The following is a 19,562-nucleotide window of genomic DNA, read 5'->3' as shown; positions in this document are numbered from 1 at the left end:
ATTGTAATCTGTTTATCTTTAAATTTAGTGGTTTGTGTCTTATCAAAGCAAGCTTTTTATTTTTCTGCCTGTGTAACAGTTTTTAATAGAACCAAGGAGTCTACTGAATGCCCCATACCTGCAGAGGATAAGTACAAAAAAAAAAAAAATCATGAAATAATAGATGTTCCAATGGCCATAACTTTGTCTTATCACCTTGATTACACGTTCTAATTGTGCATCAGTTAACAACTGTACATAAAAATAAAATTGGCTAGCATTTCTAAAGCTAAATACGTGGTTTTGGCTCAAACTATGAAGTTTAACAGTGTTAAATGTGCATATATATTTTAAAAATAACTGGGTTATTGCTAATTAAAAACATAGATCAGACTTATATAAATACATCAAAGGTGGTTATTTCCCCCCCCAAGATAAAAATATAGTTTATAATCTGTAAGCTTTTAAATAGCTCTACAGAACAATTGCATTCTTTGTGCTATGCAGCAATTACGATAGCTTAGCAGGAAATCTTTTGGATTTCCTTTTGTTTTGCTTTTCGAGTCTAATATGCACTCAATATGAGGAATGCAGGGTTAAGAGAATGTTCTTAAAGGCTCAGGTTTCTGAAAAACTGTAGGTATCTAAAGTTGACATGGCTAAGTAGGACTATTGATCTATTTTGTATGGAACAACGGGAAAACGCTTGAGTGCATGGAGGAAAATTATATTACTATGATACTGAATATTTCACAATGCTACTGCTGTCTGAATTTGAAAAGCAGTAGTCTTCAAATATTCAGAGCTTTTGATCCAGTTAAGAGCTCTTCTAAATAAGTGATTCCCCCCCCCCCCCCCCCCCCCCAAGTTCATTCATGTGTGGATATACATAGCTGTGTTAAACTGTATGTAACAATTTTGTGCTTGGAAGTCAGTTGAATGGAGAACAAAAAATAAGACGGGTTATAATAGTCTGTGCTTCCTCATTTTTGCTATTCAGAGCAATTTGATTAATGTGCCTACCTAAATATTTTTTCTTTCAGCTCCTGAAACTCTGATGAGAGCCTTAGAGCTTTTGAATTATCTGGCTGCTTTAAATGATGATGGAGACTTGACTGAGTTGGGATCTATGATGGCTGAATTTCCATTGGACCCACAACTGGCTAAAATGGTTATTGCAAGTTGTGACTACAACTGTTCTAATGAGGTCCTATCTATTACTGCCATGTTGTCAGGTAATAGCAGGGAAAGAGATACTCAACAAAATGCAGATCTTCATTTTGGGGACAATTTGAGTTTTCCACATCAAAACCACAAATGATATATTTCTAATAAAATCAGATTTAAAAAAAAAAATATAATTTCTTTTTAGGCTCATAGTCAGAACCAGAAACGTCAGCTCAACCACTCTGTTTTTAAGGCAGTGAAATCCATTTTTTATTGTGCATTCTTCTGCACTTCGATAAATCCCAATATTTCCAGAAGGATTACAGCGTAATTTATATTAAACCATAAGATTGTACATAAAATGATGATACATTTTTAGTCATTAAGCGGCAAAGCTGAAGAACAGTCATTACTTTCAAAGGGAAGAAAGAAACTTCGGGGGAGGATGTGTATTGATAAGAATTAATTTGTGTGCACAGCTGTACTCTGCAGCATTATATGAATAGCACTGCGTCAGAGCAGAGCTGCTTGTCGAGAGAGCTTGATGAGAGAAAAATGTTACCAAGCAAACCTTGTATTTCATTCCCAGTTCTGTAGAACCAACTTTGTTTTATAGTTAGTCGTCATGGGACAAGCAGCAAGATTTAGTCTATTATAAGAAGGGGGATGGTCTTACTCATAACTACTCTTTTGTCTTTTGAGTGTGCAGTTTACCAGGCACTTCACAATGCAGGTGTACTGGTAACATGCTTAACTTGATTGAATAGAGGAAAAAAAATAATGTTTTGGCTAAGTGTAAAATCTGTTGCTTCAGTTTTAGTCTTACAGTGTATTTATATGAAAGTTTTTTTTAAAGAACAAGCTAAAATGTTTTTTGCAGAGTTTTGATTGTTCAGACTCAGAGCAGATGGGCAGGGCAGAATCGTAATAATTTTTGTTAATTAAATGGTGGGCTTAATTGCGGAGGTGGTGGTAGGTTGGTGCCTGTCTTTCTCTTCCCTCTTCTCCCTCTACTCTCTACTACAGAACAGTATGTCTCATATTTTTGACTGTGGTATTGAACTGATTCGTCTTACTCCTTTTTCTATTTATCTTTCCTCAGGCCATGATACTTTTTTTATTTTAAGGCACAATTAAGGTCATCATAAATAAGTTTTTAAAAAAGTAATGGATTGAAGCTGGTTAATGTATGAGTTGTAACTAAAATTCTGCTCTTAAAAAAAAAAAAAAAAAATAGTCCTAGTATTTGTGAGGACTATTTCCCAAAGTAAACACTTATTTAAACTAGTGGCATTGACTGTATGTTGTGGTGCCTTAAGTTCACATAAAGATTGTCAGACCATACACGGATAGCAAGCCATGTATTAATCGTTTGTACTGAACAGGAAGCTAGATAACAGAAAAGTGAATGGAATAGCATTGAATAAATGAGCAGATTAAATGACTGTAGTTCATTTTCTCAGAGCTGTGGTGTCGTGCTGTGGAGTAGAAAGTGCTATTACTTACTCAAAACAGTGAGTTAAGCCAGTGATAGAATAATTTGGAATTTGTTTTTAATTAGCCTGAGTTTGAAATTAAAATACACTTTATATTATCTTTGTTTTCAAATGCAGGACCCAAAATACAGGGTGTTTATTTTGCACCTGCATTTCCATTTTCTTTAATGCATTGATCTTTCTGAGTTGTTACCATGTGATTCGCTACTGCAGTGTGTATTTTTTTTTCTCAAGTTTCATCCAGTATTCAACTCGACATATTTTTGAAATGTAGCTTTTTGGGGGCTTTTATGGGAAATGAAGAATAAAATAAAGGAAAACTACAGAACATTCCACAAAGGCCCTCATCTGTTAGGGACAGATGAGATGCAAAGAGGTGTTCTCATGAGATTGGTGGGCTTCAGTTATGAGAAGGCTAATGTTGTCCCAAGCAGCTGGAAAAAGATAAAGGATTTGCAGCATCTTACTGAGCATTGATTTTATTGAAGTTTAACCTCCTAAAAACTACATCTACTTAAAACCAAACTGATTTTTTTCTCCCGTAGATCTCTATAAAGTGAAGATCTCTTATAACTGTTTTCAATGTCTTGTGAATTAGTATCGACATTACAAACCTGTAAGAATGTGGAGAGACCATTAATTAAGTCGGCTGCAGTACTATTTATGGTCTTGGCTAGTCTGTATTTGGGAAGCAAATGTTGAAATGCAACTTTTGAGTTCAAGTCAGACTGTCAGATTTATGTAAGAGAATATAATGATAGACAAAGCTCATCACATTGAGATTTCTTTCAATTTTTTAAGTAGTGCCAAAGGACGGTTTAACCTTCCACCACTACCGCTACCATCACAACCTTTAGACTTATTAATACCTTCATTCGCATGTTTCTGTGTGCCAGTGCTGATAACAATACCATCTGGGGAAGAGGGCTTGACTTTACTAGTGTGTTCTGTGTAGTAGCAGACTTGTGATAAAACTTAACGTTTGTTTAGACTGTGCTAGTGCAGTACAGTTTCAGATCTTCACTCTGTCCATAAATGCTTTCTGAGAAAGCAAATTTGCAATTAAAGTGTTCTGTTACATGGGGTACTAGCTCCTGGTAGAGCTATCAGCACTGGGTGTTGAACTAAGATCTGTTTAGCCTTCCAGTATACATACGCAATCTTGATGGCCTTCTGACTAGAGATTTTGATGCCTATAGTTCTATTAAAATAATCAGGTGCTCTGTAGCTTTGAAACCCTCTTGTCTTACAGATGGGGTTAGGTGTTGATGTACCAAATCAAGGTAGTAAACAGTCCAAGATGCAGTCGGAGGCCATCCTGCCCTGCCCTATGCTCTGTGAACTGACCTAGCTAGGCCTTGTTCCTCTATCTGTGAATGCGTGACTCATCGATATGGGCGTTTGTGTTGGGCCCATACCAACCTTGTTTAGTCCCACAGTGTTTTGTTCGCCCCACGGAAGCAAAGAAAGCAGCAGATGAAGCCAAGATGAGGTTTGCCCACATAGATGGAGATCATTTGACGTTGCTGAATGTTTACCATGCTTTCAAACAAAGTAAGTGTGAACCTGTTTTAGCAAAATTATTTGTAATACTTTGTGCTGCCAGCTTTCAGTCCTGGTTTCCAAGGACGATTGAAATGCTTGGGCTTGTTTTTTGAGCCATTCTATTGTAATCTTAATTTTTTTTTTCTTTTTGAACTATGTGAAAGAGCTTTTTAAGTGCTACTTTCCTTTGGGAGGAAGCAAAACCAAAAGACTAGCCAAGAGATCATGTAATAGACTGATGAGTATGGAGACAAGCCAGTCTTTTAAATCAATGCTGGGTAACCTTGGACAGAAGGAAGTAAGCGTTCCTGTAATAAAGAAATATTGGAAGTTTGTTATCTGACATTAATTATAGAAAAATCTGCAGAACTCTTAGTAATTTTTCAGGGAAAGCAGTGCAGAAAATAATCTGAGTTTACAGAAGGATAAGTTCCTAGACCCAAAATCTTTTTAATCCTGACTTTTTAATATAGTTAGGAATTTGGTAATAAGGTCTTGGGATGGATTGAGAGGCAAAGGGGTGATGCATGAACGAGAAGTAACTTAAGAGCTATATGGTAAATTTATTTCATTTGCCTCGCTTCTGTGCATGGATTTTATGGAAAATGTACAGTCCTCCTCAGAATAGCTGAAGTGTATTTTAGCAGCTTGAAAAAGATAAGAATGAACAGGTGAAGCTAGGAGTTCTCTTGAAAAGTGATTATGTAAGTGGCACACGTTTTTTAACAGTGACTTATCCTGGTGGTAAGTAAAAGATCACTCTTAACTGCCAACCAGGTTAAATTAGATGCTTCAGTAAGATTCCTGTAAGCAAACAAAAACCCAAGTCTTTTACCCTGAGTAAAACAAACAAACGACAAAAAAATCAAACCACAAAACCAACCGAACAACCCACAACTCAGTGCCCCTTTGTTGCAGCTTTGATCTAGAAATTTTGCATGGAAGCATTCTAACACTATATTATGTGGCAATCCAAAATAACAGTATTTTCAGAGTGAAAGTCCAAACAAAAGTATCCAAAACCGTTCAAAACGGCAGCTGAGAAACTACTAAACACCTGTGAATTGGAGATACGTGCTGTTTTTTTCTGTTAGCTTTTTAGTTAACAAGATCCAGTATGTCTTGCAGACATTTTATGTGTGTGTGTTTCTGGGTGCCACTGCTTTCATGCTTAGGTTACTGAGGGATGGAATTACTTGGGGAATAATCGTTTGTTCAGTTTCACTGTGAAATTGAGTAAGATTTCTGGGGTTGAGGATCAGAAGACGAAATGTTGCTACTGTTAATATCTAGAACAATATAAAAAAGTTCTGGGTCATCTAAAATGCGCAGTTCAAATGGAACAGAAAGTAACATGCTATGGTGCTTCAATTATGATTCTACTGTATAGTGTACAAGAGCATCAGCCATCATACTTCATATTAATATGTTCTGTAACATAAAATGCAGAAGCAACTTAAAATTTTCCTCAAATTGCATAACCTTCTTTCAGTGCAAATTAAGAATAGTCTCTCTGTACAAGAGATACTTTAAGTTTTAAATTAAAAGTCTGGTTTTGTTGGATTGTTAAACTGACAAAGATGAGAAGAGCATCACTTGAAAAGTAACAGAATTGGTAGGGAGAACTGAGTTTCTTGGTGTTGAACATGCAGGTTTTTATCCTGACAGAACAGCTTAGGCTTGCTGTCTTAACACTTTTCTTATTAGGGCTATCAGCAGTAGAAGCAGTAATGTAAGAACACGGAGTTCTGTTACTGATGCTGTATTTAACCAGTCACCTACATTTACTTCAACTGCTGTGAGGTCCATCACACTTAGTATTAGATTAGTCTGTTTCTACAGCTCTTAACTGTTACTTGAATGCTTCATTTAAGGAGGGTTTGGTTTCTCAAATACATTATAGTTTATATACAGTTGTCTTGAGTGTTCATTGCATGCTATAGTTAAAAGTTGTGCAGTGTTCCTTATGTTCAGTTACATTTTACACTGCGGGTTTGGAAGATTATTTTCTAGTTGATTTTTGAAATGTGTGAAATTCATTGGTGTGGTATTACAGCAAAACATCAGTGATTTTATATATATTATGTTGGTGGGGGGTGGGGGAAGGCTGATTTTTAAAATTTTTTTCTTTGATCTTGACCACATGCGTCCTGAATAGAAACCAATTTGGGCAAGTTATCAAATACAAGAAATTGACTGAATAAACTAAGAGCTGTTGTCATTTATAAAAATGTATAGATATTTTTTTGTGGTTCATCTGACTGATCAATCAGTTAGTTGCTGTTTTGTTTACTTGTTCCAATTGGATGAAATACTCATTTTTGATTCATGTTTTTTAATGTTGCAGATCATGAGTCGGTTCAGTGGTGTTATGACAACTTCATTAACTACAGGTCCCTGATGTCTGCAGACAATGTACGCCAACAGCTGTCACGAATCATGGATAGATTTAATTTGCCTCGTAGAAGCACAGACTTTACCAGCCGAGACTATTACATCAACATAAGAAAGGCGTTAGTTACTGGGTATTTCATGCAGGTGTGTGTGTGTTCTTACAGGGAATGTATTTCAGTGTTCACGTGGCTTTTAATGTTAGTATGGTGGTTATAATCTATCAAAACTGTATGGATGTTACTTGAATTATACAAAGCTAACTACATTACCACTTAGTCTTTGTCAGGTTACTTGATTATTGCTCAAGTAGTACATTCTTTAGCCAAATCTTGTTTGGAAGAGAAGTTGTAGACAATCTTACTAGTATCAAAATGCTGTTTCTGGCATGACCAATCAGGAATTGACCACTAACTTCTGAATAGCTGAGGAGGTAGCTTGATACAACATTTCAAAGTAACTGCAGAGTATATGTAGTTTTAAAATTATTTGTATTCTGTAAAAATAGAGGAATTATAGTTGTATATAAATATTAATTACTGTAATCCTTATATAATATTTTCTTTTGCATACTTTTCCATATTTATATTTCACTTTTAAATTACACGAGTCACAAGTACTGGAGCAAGTCTGTAATCTCAAGGTGGTACGCTGTTTGTAACTCATTTGCCTCTTGAACCAGGATGATATGGAAGCCAGTCTCCGCTGCTACCTCCTGGATGCTTTGCATTTCATGTTAAGCATGCTTCCAAGCTAGAATGCAGACTGTGTTTTTAATGTGGTGCATTGAGGTTTGTTTTCGTTTTTGTTTGGTTTGAGGTTGTTTTGTTTTGTTTTGCATATTCCCTTCCTCTGGTGTTTTTTCTCTTCAACATTCATCCCTGGGACTAGAAGAGTCCCTTTGGCTCTTGCAGACCCAGGTGTACAGAACCTTTAATGGGAGTGAGTCTTCATCCTCGTTGACTCTGGACTGTTGTGATAATTTTTCCAGAAAACATGTGTTCTGGTGCATCTCAGCAGTGTCTCTGCTAGAGCCCCATATCTCGCTTCTGGAGAACATGACCTGTTAATGTTCAGGTCATTAACCTTAAGAGGCTGACGAGTACCCATGGTATTTCGTGATTTTTTTCACTTGAGCTGTACCCTAGTAGTATTTGAGCACAAAAGCTTACCAGTTGAAAAGGGAACCATTGGTCAGCGCTGTGCAGCTTAGAGTGGCAAGCAGCTTGACAGGCATGCACTTACCACTTCCTGAGGGGCACAGACTTGGGTGCCATGGATGTTTAAATCCCCCCCCTCTAAGGAAACAGTACCTTCCCCAGGAATCTGCCAGCCAGCCTGTAGCAGAAACATGTTTCTGGGTTTTCGGAATACAGAAATATCGATGTCAACAACAGCATTTCACTGTAATGCAAATGGAAGGTTAAGGCTGTTGGCTGCTTTTAATTATTGAAATGATTCTAAAGACTGACTCGCTATAACCCTTCAGACAGGTAGGCTAGTCACTGTTCTTCCTTGCTTTTGGGGAGGTGTTTTCCTCATCTTTTTTGAGGGATGCTTTAAGACACATTTTCACCTACACCTTGAATTCTGTTAACTGTTGCAAAACAGGGTAGTTCTGCCCAATGGTCTTTGTTGGGCCCCAGCTGGTTGAGGCAGGTCTGATTGCCACAGTTGTGCTTCCATTTGGCAGAGTACTCTGTGGCTTCCTTTGTTTGCTTGGGCCTATAGGAGGTCATGCCCTTGGAGGAAGTTGGTGCACTGTCAGTTTGGTTTATGTTATTCAGACTGAAACTCTTCCTCTAATAGATGTTTTCACGTGGATGTGGAACTTTACTGTTGGTGTAGGTAGCTTTTTTTGTCTCTACTGCTCAAGAGTTAGAGATCTGACTTTATATTTTGGCTGTGAATAGAGCAAATGGACTCACACAGGTGAAAATTAAAGCCTTTCCAGAAGTCTCCTTGGGCTTCCATGGTCAATAGGTCATTTACCAACTCCCTCACCCAAAATGCCTAACTGAATTTTTGGGCTGAATCAAGAGATAGCTATGGCAGACCTGTTGGAGACATTTGGAGTCAAAGCCATTTCAACAGTTTCTCTTCTCCTTTGATGTGTTTGAGTCCATTTCATTTTGAGTTTCTTTCACTCTTTAACCTCCACGATAGTGATACCTGTTTGACTTTGACTCTGAACCTTCTCTCATTAATTCCATCTGTCTTTGAGTAACCTTCAATAGAAAATTGATAAATACTTAAGAAAACTTAGAAACACTCAAAAGACATTTTATTTACCAGCAGCTCAAGTACTTCAAAGTGTAGTCTGTGCGCACATTGTACCCTCTCTTAGCAGATATTCAGGCTCCGGCATTTGGGGGCTCTAGTTCAGGAAACCTGAGTAATGAAATGCATATATCAGTCTTGTCCTCTTAGTACAGAACATACGTGGAATTCCAAGTCTGAGCACTTGCAAAGTGTGTGCATGTACAGTAGATAGACTTTAGCAGTTTACGTGCAGAGACTATGGGCAGCATATGGCAGAAGTTGCAAAATGGTGAAAGTTTAAAAAAGCAGTGGGAAGTGGGGAAAAACTGTATAGGAGCCATTGTTCTGAAATAGTTCTCGTTGAGTGCATTGTTTTCTACTTCCATAGTTGCTTAGTGTTCTCAAAACAATCAAAATTTACTGTAGAAGTTTCTGTACTAATCAAGACCTGTTCTTGATGTCAGACAGTGCAGGCCTGTATTAACTATTGAAATAGTACTAATTATATAAGTAGTACTAAGAGTTGTAAACTTAACCTGCCTTCATTTGTGTGTCAGTGACTGATAAATGTGGAATTTCTGCTGGTGACAAATCGTCTTTTTACCCTTCATATTTAAATACAAACTTGAATTCCAGTAAATCCGCCATAGGCAAGCAGAAGGAATAGTAAAATATTTAAAAACGCCAACAATTCTGTGTGTAGAAAAACTTTTGGAAGGATAGATACTGACAAGAAGTTGTCTTATAAAATTTTTGTGCTCTGTCCCTGGTTTCTTCTATTTTTTATAATGAAAAATTTTTATTGGCTCTTTTCAGTTTCTGTATCACACATCAGAATATGTGAAGTGTATGTAAAGTAGAGCAAGAGTGATGCTTGCAAAATCACTAAGAAACTGCTTATTGAAAACAAAACATAAGAGAAATACTGCCTCCTTAATGCTTTAGTGCCAGACATATTCTGTGTTAAGAAGGGAGAGGAATTGGAAAATCGTACAGCTTTAACAGAAACGTAATTTGGCAACAAAATTCAACTAGGTCGTTATTTACTCAACAGAAGTAGAAAAACTAAGCTTATAATTTTTAAAGTGTTAATAGACTTGTAGCTGAAATAACTGTGGTAAAGACTAAGCAAAAAAAATTATACTACAGGAAGTAACCTAAGGAGACTATTAAAATTGCATTGGAAAAGGCAAGCAAATGCCAAAGTGTCTTAAAGTCAAGTCATCTTCCTCTTAGCGATTTTTCTTTCTTTTTAAGACTGATATTACCAGTTGTCTTAACTTAGGTTTTTAACGCTGTGTTTCCAGTCTAGTAGTGAAGGCGGAACAAGAATTGATAATTGTTCCACCTTTAAATTCTGACTTAAGTTTTCAAAGTACTGTAGTATATGGTAGAGCCACCACTGTCCTGTTGTGTCTTCAAATCCAGCTTAAAGCCTTTTTTGGAAGACGTGGCTTAGTCAAACACAGGATGTGTCAGGGTCACTAGGGAGGATGAAACTAAATGACCTGTGCTATCTGGCAAGTTAGATGTCAGATAACTGGTTTACTAGTTAAAAATTTCATTCTTTCTGCTACTTAGTCTTTGTTTTTGTATAGACTGATATATGTTTTGAAGCCTTTACATAATCAGGCTCCTACAATAATAGAATGGTAATAAAATAAAGCTATGATACAAAGATGGTCACCAAGTGCATTTAATGGTATTCATTTTGCTCTCTAAGAATGCAGAACAGTTTGAAACTTTTTAATAGCTTCAAAAACTGTTGCGTGCTCTGCAAGCAGAAATTGAAGAAATCCAAGCAACTGACATTGCTCCTTTAGTGTATGCTAGTGTTCCTTTTTCAAAAAGACAGGCAAGAAACAACCATTTCTCTAAACTGTCTGTCAAGACTAGCCTGCCGAAGTTTGTAGCTTGAAATCTGGAAAAGGCTGGATCTTGAGATACTATTCCTACTTTTACCCTTTTAAGTGCATTTGGATTTACAGTGTTTGGCATGTTTGACTGAAGAACCCTGGTTGGCCCCTCTAGGTTCAGTGGCATGATAAATAACGAATCAGCACAAGCACACTTAAAATTTCAGAGGAAGGTGTGGTGTCATTCTAAATAAAGTTGTGACATCCTTGAAACCTCTGTTTTGAGAACTTGTACTAAAACCTTTTCCTATGGTGGCATGTGCCATGGTGGCCACTGTTTCCATGTAGGTTTGTCATGTTGATAAAAGCATTATAATTGATGATGTAGAAGTTGGCAGCAGGTGGGCTTTTTCAGTTGCAGAGATGCGTGGACTGGCTTGACTCTTTACGGTCCTTTGAGAGTCATGTTTGTTTAACTACTTATGTTGTGTAGTCAGTGTTAACAGCTTTTCCCTCTGCTTACAGCCCCGTTCTTGGTTCAGGTAGCCTAATTCACAAATACTCTATGCTGATACATGACAGGCTCCCTGATGTCAGGGTTCAAGTGTGTTCCCTGGTATCTTGCTTACTACCACTGCTCACTGAAAGTGAACCCATTTCCTAGACATGCTTTGTATGATTCTGTAGTTTCTGTGGCATCTCATGCTTCTGAAAAACATCACAGAATGGTTGGGTCTGGAAGGTATCTCTGGAGGACATCTGGCCCAACCAGCGCTACGTTGTACTTTACAGGCACTGGATCTGGTTGCATGCCAGGGGCTCTAAGGAGCATAAGTGTGTATGCTGCCTCCTGTGTGTCCTTGTTCACTCCCTTGTGTCAGCCTTGGTGCTTGCCTGAGCCCATTCTAAATCTTTTTAGCCTAAGGATCTGGCAAGCCACTTACCCCTTCAGAGGAGCAGCAGAATTGGCTCTGTCAGCTGTGCTGAACAGCTCAGGCCAGGAGGGAGCAGAAGAATGTAGTAATTGCCATGGGGCCATAGCTTCACTGTGCGTATTTCATGATAGCGTTGCCGTTGCTGAACATGAAATTATTTACCAACCTGTGTGCTAACAAGCATACTTAATAGAAACATCTCAATAGGATAAATACTGCAGCTCAGTGTTAGCTCGGGATCTAAATAAGTCACAGGAGTATATAACCACTTAAAGGTGACTTAGCCCTGATACCTATGTTCTAAGGAAATAGGTTTTTTTCTTAACTTGGGGTTATTGTAGTCCCTGGCCTTCCCTGGAAATTAAAAGCTAACTGTACTTTTCTGTAGCGTTTATTTTTCTTTGAGTATGCTTGATTAGTTATTTTAGAATATTTTTACTTAGTTCAGAATTATACACAGTAAACAGGAAATACAACTCTTTACTAATATTATAAATGACATGGAAAAGAAAATTGTATGTATTTGGGAAAGCTAGGTGGTCAGACTTGACTCTTTTAATACATCCGAGAGACTGAGGTGCTAAAGGTAAATTGTATTAAATGTAAATTTAACAACACACTGTTGTGTAGAATGAAACAAAGGAGTTGTTCTGTCCTTCTATGAGAAGAACAGAAACAGATAAACCACACAGATATTTTTGTGTGCTTTACTTTTGATCTGAAAAATGAAATTAATTTTATAAAAAAATACCTTTTTTAAAAAAAAAGCATAATCCTGTTGCAACATATGTGCTGTGATTGTGCTAGATCTGTGACAGATGAGTTTCTAGTTTAGTCTGGTTTGCAGCTGTACTACTATTTAATTTTGCGAATGTTGGATTGAGTTGAATGAAATTAAGCCTAAATCGTTACAGACAGGGCACTGTTAATCTCCATTTAAAAGAGCCTCTGTTGACTCCCCAGACTTGAAATAAAGTAGCAGTGTAATCTCTCAAATCTTGAGTGAAAAGATTTGCAGACTACTAAACATGTTTTGGATATTAATGTCACAAAATATAAGAGAAACACACTCAAAAGAAGTAATTTGTTACTGAGGAGATATTCTGACTTAAAATTTGAGGTAGCTATTGCTTTAGAAATCCTGGTATTTTAATCTAATAGACGGAATTTACCTTAGACTAGGCAGAAAAAAGAAAGGTGACAAATATGTAGGAATTAAGAAAACAAGGACGTACGCAGTCTGTATTAAAGGAAAGCAGCTAATGATGGTCTGATTAAAAATGTCTTTCAGACATCTTTCAGGCATTGTCTGTCCTGCTTACTCTTTTTACAGTGTTTTTTTGTGTGTGTGTGTATATATGTAATGAAGTAAGTACTGAGATCATCTTGTGTTATTAGTGTCAAAAGGTTAATTTTAGTTACCTGTTCTGTTAGATGAACTGTTCTTACCAAGGATATCCTTGTAAGGATAACTGTCTGCTTTACCAAATCTTAATGAGCTAGGTATCGGAGCATCTCAGCGAGGTAGGCGTTACTCCCTTCCATAGAGCAAGAGGCTTGGTCAGAGAGAGGTTAATTGATTTTCACCAAGGTCACAGCAGAAGTGTGTTGCTGAACCTACGTTTTCCAGCTCTGCAGCTCTCGCTGTAACAAGACTGTACTTCTTTCTGATATACTGAACTTCCTATTCTTACTGGACTGACTTTTTTTTCAGGCCCACTGTGTGAGAGGATTTGCAGAATAATACGTGCGTCAGTAAAAAATTACTACTGAAACACTGCACTAATGAAAACTTGAAAGGATAAGATAACGTTGCGGCTCACCTGTCCCACAGCAGCTGCTGCAGTGAAGTGCTTGTAGCAGGTGTCTGCACTAGACCACAGTTGACTGTGTGATGTTGCAAACCTGGCCAATAGATGTTCCCTTCCAGTACTTGTGTTTGTGTTGCTGTTGTTCTAATAATGGTTCTTCTCTTTGGGTGATAACTGGTTTTGTCTGTCGCTTGAGTTGTATGTTAGAATATACACTTACCATAGCAGTTAGCAAAAACATCTGGCGTCTTGATTGTGTCTATAAAAAAAGATAAATAGTTGAAGTGGTCAAGTAATGTGCCAAATTTAGATGAGGTTTGAAAGTTGGGATGGTGTATTTTGTATAGAACACTTAACAGTCAGCTTGAAATAATTTAATTTAAAAATTGCCTGTGGTAATAAAAGAATGTCTTTTCACTTAGGTGGCACATCTGGAACGAACAGGGCATTACTTAACAGTAAAAGATAACCAGGTGGTGCAGTTGCATCCCTCCACTGTTCTTGATCATAAACCAGAATGGGTGCTCTATAATGAGTTTGTCCTTACAACAAAGAATTACATCCGGACATGTACGGACATCAAGCCAGAATGGTAAGCCAAAAGTCTTAACACAGTCATGACCTACTGTAAAGCTCTTTTTTTTTTTTTTTTTTTTTTAAATTGAGGTAATTCCTTTTGCTTTTCCTGAAGCAAGTAGTATTAAAATGGTTTGGGGAACAGCAATGGCATGGACTTGAGATCTCGTAGATGACTAAAGGTTTTCTTTGTAGATATTTGTCTCTGTGGGAGTTGTGTAAAACCCAGGTGCCCAGGCTCCCTATGCAGTGTGCAGAGAGACGCTTCATTTAAAAGTGGTTGCTTGAGTAAGCCTATTGGGAAGGAGCTGTGTGGAGATGCTAGGTCTGGGGATATGTTCCTAGCACCCACTTCTACTCCTCAGTTAAGAGATACTGGTAGATGCCTCTGTTCTCAAGATCTAGGACCTTTCTTGGCAGTAGGTGTCTGTAACTCTTCTGGAAGGATCTGAACAGAATTCAGTGTTTTCTTAAAATATGAAAGAGGTGGTAATACTGGTACAACCTGCCTTGTCATAATGTTTTTTTAGGCAATAGAGTGCATACGAGGGAAGTTAGAGGCCTGTTCCTCTGCAGACAAGCAGAGATCTGCATTGTCTTGCCCATCTTTAGGATTGTACTTAAACTGCCAGGTTGTAAGCCCTGGAGACATGGGAGGCTCTTCAACTGCTGTTGAAATTGTGCTGTTGTGCAGAAAGAGTTTGAAGACTTGTAAGCCAGGAATCATGGGGTGCATATATATATGTTTAATGGAAAACATGTTAGAATCCAATGGCCTTGGTTGCATTTTTAAGCTTGAATCAGCTGGCGCTGGACTGTACTCTGGCACAAACTGGTATTTAGGTGAACTTCTGTGGCTCGTGGACTTGGGCAGCAAGCAGCAGGTCTGACTGCATGGGCTGCTGTGGCACGTACCAAAGCAGCAGCGTGGGTCTGTGAGAGACATGCGGCTGAACAGGAGCATCTTGCTAGGCTGGAGTGCAGGATTTTTGGCTTTGGGCACTTGCCCAGGATGGGACTGAGACGTAAATGTGTGTGCATGTGTATAAACTGTCGTTAATCTTAGAATCACGGAATGAGCTGAAAATAATGGATAATGTTTTGTTTCCCTCAGTTGTAGAATTTCTGTAGGATGCATCTTAAAGTTTAAATATTAGTAACGAACTTTTCCTTTTTTGACAGGCTGGTGAAAATTGCCCCTCAATATTATGACATGAGCAATTTTCCGCAGTGTGAAGCAAAGAGACAGTTGGATCGCATCATTGCCAAACTTCAGTCCAAGGAATACTCGCAGTACTGAATTTATGCTTTGAACTGAAGTTATTCAGAGGACAGCTTTAAGAGATGAAAGGATTCAAAGTTCAAGTTGTGCTCTTCACTTTGGTTCAATAATGGCCTTTATTTGAAAGCTTTTTAATTTTTCTTTACAGTAAATATTCCATTCTGATTTCATAAATTAAACATTTATGCCTCCCTTTTGTGTTGACACTGTAGCTTATACTGGAAAAGCTGATCAATGTTTTGCAGTTTATTGAAAGTAGTTCTATATATAACAATGTTATAAGCATTTCTTTAGAAATGGTTGAAAAATGCTTCTAAAAATGTGATTATCGACCATGGTATGCATGATCGTTGTAATTGTTGACATTCCTTTTAGAAGTTGTGAAATGTTACAACTTGTGCTTATGTAGACACAATCTTCAGCTTCAGTACAAAGGTACTGACTTCAATAAAGTCTATTTATACTAATTTTTTGCCACAGTATGTCAGTATTTCTATTGTTTTGATCAAAACGTGAGAAGCCATTTAGTCTCCCATCAAACTGCTGTTTTATGGACATGGCAGTAGTTTAATATTCTGATATTAAAAGTGCAGATGCTTAAGCCACCACAATTATGGTGACATCAATATTATGCATACAATGTTGATCTTTTGCAAACTTGTTTCAGTTATGTAGGCAATTGTCTTAAAAACGAAATGCATGCAGAATTTTTTGGAGAGTGCTTTCTTCAGACATACTCCTAGATATTTCTTGGACAGAGCTGTGGTAATATGTCCTGTAAAGTGTCTGTGGCCAGTTAGAAATTACCCTGCTGGGTGATGTTCAGATAGTTCAAGATCAACACAAGTAATACTTAAGTGACACTGTAGGTCAAATGATGTTGCACCATTGTAATTTTGTAGTGATTTTTAGTGAAATATGACTCGACGGCATATTCAATTTGGGAAAGCTGATCCCATGTGAAAGTTGTAGGAAGATTTGATGAGAAGGCTGGAGCACCTCTCCTTTGCAGACAGGCTGAGAGAGTTGGAGTGGTTCAGCCTGGAGAAGAGAAAGCTCCAGAGGGACCTTTGAGCAGCCTTGCAGTACCTAAAGGGGGCCTTCAAGAAAGCTGGAGATGGACTTTTTGCAAGGGCATGTCGTGATAGGACAAGGGGAAATGGCTTTAAACTGAAAGAGGGGAGATTTAGATTGGATATAAGGAAGAAATTCTTCACTCTGAGGGTGGTGAGGCACTGGAACAGGTTGCCCAGAGGAGTTGTGGATGCCCCATCAGTGGAAGTGTTCAAGGCCAGGTTGGATGAGGCATTGAGTGACTTGGTGTAGTGGAAGGTGTCCCCGCTCATGGCAGGGGGGTTGGAACTAGGCTTTAAAGTCCCTTCCAACTCAAACCATTCTATGACTTCACCTATTTGGTCAGATTTCAGTTCTTCCTCTCCCTGGAATCCTCTGAAGATTTTTTTCCTTCTGGCAAAGAGAAGCTGGAGGAGCTCTTGCTAATACAGGTTTCCCTAGAATGGGAACTGTGTGCTATAAGGCTGAACCAAAATTAGGTTGTGTTTGGAGAGCTGTCAACTAACCTCAGTTGTAGTACTAATCTTAAGCACTGTTGTTTGAGGTATCCTATTTAAATCATAGCAGTTGGTTACAAAATTACTTGAAATCAAGTGATTTGAGGTTTTTCTTCTAATTCCAACTTTTTTCTAAAATGCCGTTTAATCTGAGGGGGAGTGGAGATGTTCTGAAACTTTTTTTCTTGGTTAGCAATGGAAACAGTATTGTGAAAGAAACCATGTCTGAGGATGAAAATTTGAGTGAATTTGTAATACACAGTGGGAACTGCAAATCTGCCCCAAGTTTGATAAGCAAGTGAGGGAGTGGGGGATCTCCCTGTCTTCAGGCATTGTGGGATGATCTGGACTCTCCTGCCCTGTGAAATTTTCAGTAGGAAGGGGGAAGGTTGAGACTCTTCATAAAACGCTGAACTGAATTAAGTTTTCTGGCTGCAGTTAGGAGAGTTTTTATTTAAAACATGAGGACCTTGAATTTAAACAGTTTGAAATCAAACTAGTATTCCTAAACTTACGAATGTTTGGTTTACAAATTCCTGCTCCAGGATCACTCAAGTTCAATGTGTGGGGTTTCAGGATGACTTATTGTCCTTCTGGAGGGGTGGGGGAGCCGCTTTGTGCAGCACTGAAAAGTGGCTGCTCCCAGGTAAGAATTTCTCTAGTGTTTGTGCGCGGCCTTCAGCTAAACGGTGTAGAACCACCTTCTGTACCAGTTGTCCTCAGTATGGCAAGGTCCACGAACACAGCCAGTTCTCAGTGTGAAATCCCTCGAGGACCCCAGCACCAGCTGGCCTAGACTGCAGTGGCTTTGGTACTTGCGAACGGGGGAGCAGATGGCTGTGGCTGCGAGTGGAACTTGACACGGGAGAGGCTTTGGCCTGGTTTTCTTTTCTGCTTTTTGTAAGTGTCATACCCACAAACTCAGCTTGGGCTGTGACAGCCAGCCTGGGATCCTTCACTCGCTGCTGTCTTTGCTACCAGGAATGCAAATACCACAGCCAAATTAATGTCCTCTGACAGCTGTGCAGCCCTGCCATCTTCCAATTAAGGCTGTGACACCTGTGCAATCCACCTAAAGGCGCTGGGGTGCACCGGTGTCACTGGCTTAATTGGAAGGCTGTCGGGTGTCCCAGCTGTCACTGGGGACAGAGCAGGCCCTGTGCTCTCTCCCATCCTGGCAGTGAGAGTGTGAGGTTGGCTCTTGGGGTGGCACTGGGATCTAGGGGCTGGCGCTTTGAGGAGGAGCATCTTGAGATCCTAGTGGATTTGATAGTTGTGTGACATTTTGTATATGTCATTGTGATTCCCTGGAAAACACTTCTTTTACTGAAGAACTGTCAAGCAAAACACTTGGAATAGTTTAGGACTAAAGCATATTCTCATGCTGGATTGTGCGTGCTAATACACAGTCATTCCTTCACTAACAATCAGAGTGGGAACGACTCGGTTTGGAGCAGGGAAGCTCGGGGTCTTTGTGCAGGCATGGTGCAATCACTGTGCTACTGCACAGTGCGGAGTTGTAACAACTGGGAGTGTTTTAGTGGTTTGGGGCAGTAACATACAGACCTGTGGACAGCTTAGACATCCTGCCAATTTAGTTTTTCCTAATGATGTAATTTTAGAGCCGTATAGCAGTGGGAAGGGAGCAAGTTACCTAAGAAGTAACTAGCTGGCCCTCTGGAGGAGTAATAAAAGGGACAGCCTGGCTTCGGAGAGAAACATTTTCTAGGTCCTAAAGCAAAAGTGTATCAGGAGCCCTCCTCTTAACTGCAGTTAGCTCAGGGACACAACAGATGCACGCGGAGTAACTTGGCTTTGAGAATAGCCCTGTTTTTTTCTAAGTTAGGTGTTGAAAGGTAAAACCCCATTCTCATTTTTCTGGTGAAAAAGCTGTCAAAAAAGGTTGCCTACAGAAACAAAAGGAGACCAAGAAGGAGGTGTAGGAGTGAGGCTGCTTTGTCTATGAACATATGAAGGTCACTGTATCCCACTTAGAACTGTTAAACATGGTCCTGCTCATCATCAGAACTTTGATTTTGGCTGCTTATACTGCAGACTGGAGTAAATTGGGGGGGTTGGGGGGGAAAGTTGGGAATTGCTAAATATACAGGAGTTTGCCAATGTCAAATAGGAATTTCAGCTTCCTGTGCATTTTATTCTGTGAAATGCCACAGCTGACTAAAATAATTCCAAGCTGCTTTTTACCTCTTAACAGTCTTTTCAACTGGCTGCAGCACTCGGAACACGCTAGTTTGCTCTCTCCTGGAAGGGGTCAAGTCTGTTCTAGGAAGTGCCAGGGAATGGCTCTGCCCCGTGGCTCTTTCTGTGGGGCGAGGGAGCCCCAGTAAAGTAGGCTTTAACAGCAGCTTCCCAGCCACTTTCAGCTGTTGGCTGTTCTGCTGCATTCCCGGCCTTACTGGTGTTGCTTCAGAGTGTGCAAATGACTAGCTGGCGTGTAAGCGTGATTATTGTGGAGTACTGAGGAATTGCTCCCTTCGGATTAGTTGGTTATGTGCTTTGGAACAATCTAAAAGGAAAAGCAATGCTTTGTTTACTTAGTGTTTTTCTTTTTTTTTTTTAAACAGAGGAATTTTGAGGTGGGTTTTTTTTTAAATATATGGTTTGTATAAACTAAACTATTTATAGTGTGCGACTTCTTAAAATGTAGAATGGATTAGATGATAGGGAAAT

The 19,562-nt window shown here is 38.9% G+C and overlaps 1 protein-coding gene across 1 annotated transcript in view; it reads left to right on the top strand.

The window, feature by feature from the left end:
• The window catches only part of DHX15 (DEAH-box helicase 15), a 48,214-nt gene extending 31,736 nt beyond the window's left edge, over positions 1–16,478 (top strand). Inside the window, exons 10-14 of the mRNA XM_086612013.1 lie at positions 1,023–1,214; positions 4,074–4,196; positions 6,535–6,725; positions 13,865–14,034; positions 15,201–16,478. Of these exons, the coding sequence (XP_086468139.1) occupies positions 1,023–1,214; positions 4,074–4,196; positions 6,535–6,725; positions 13,865–14,034; positions 15,201–15,318 (794 nt within the window). The 3' untranslated portion in view covers positions 15,319–16,478. The remainder of the gene's footprint in view (positions 1–1,022; positions 1,215–4,073; positions 4,197–6,534; positions 6,726–13,864; positions 14,035–15,200) is intronic.
• The last annotated feature ends 3,084 nt before the right edge of the window (positions 16,479–19,562 follow it).

The sequence above is a fragment of the Tauraco erythrolophus genome, chromosome 5, assembly GCF_009769465.1.
Source record: "Tauraco erythrolophus isolate bTauEry1 chromosome 5, bTauEry1.pri, whole genome shotgun sequence".
Lineage (NCBI taxonomy): Eukaryota > Metazoa > Chordata > Aves > Musophagiformes > Musophagidae > Tauraco > Tauraco erythrolophus.
The sequence above is the reverse complement of the archived record's forward strand: the minus strand, read 5'-3'. Positions and strand labels throughout refer to the sequence as shown.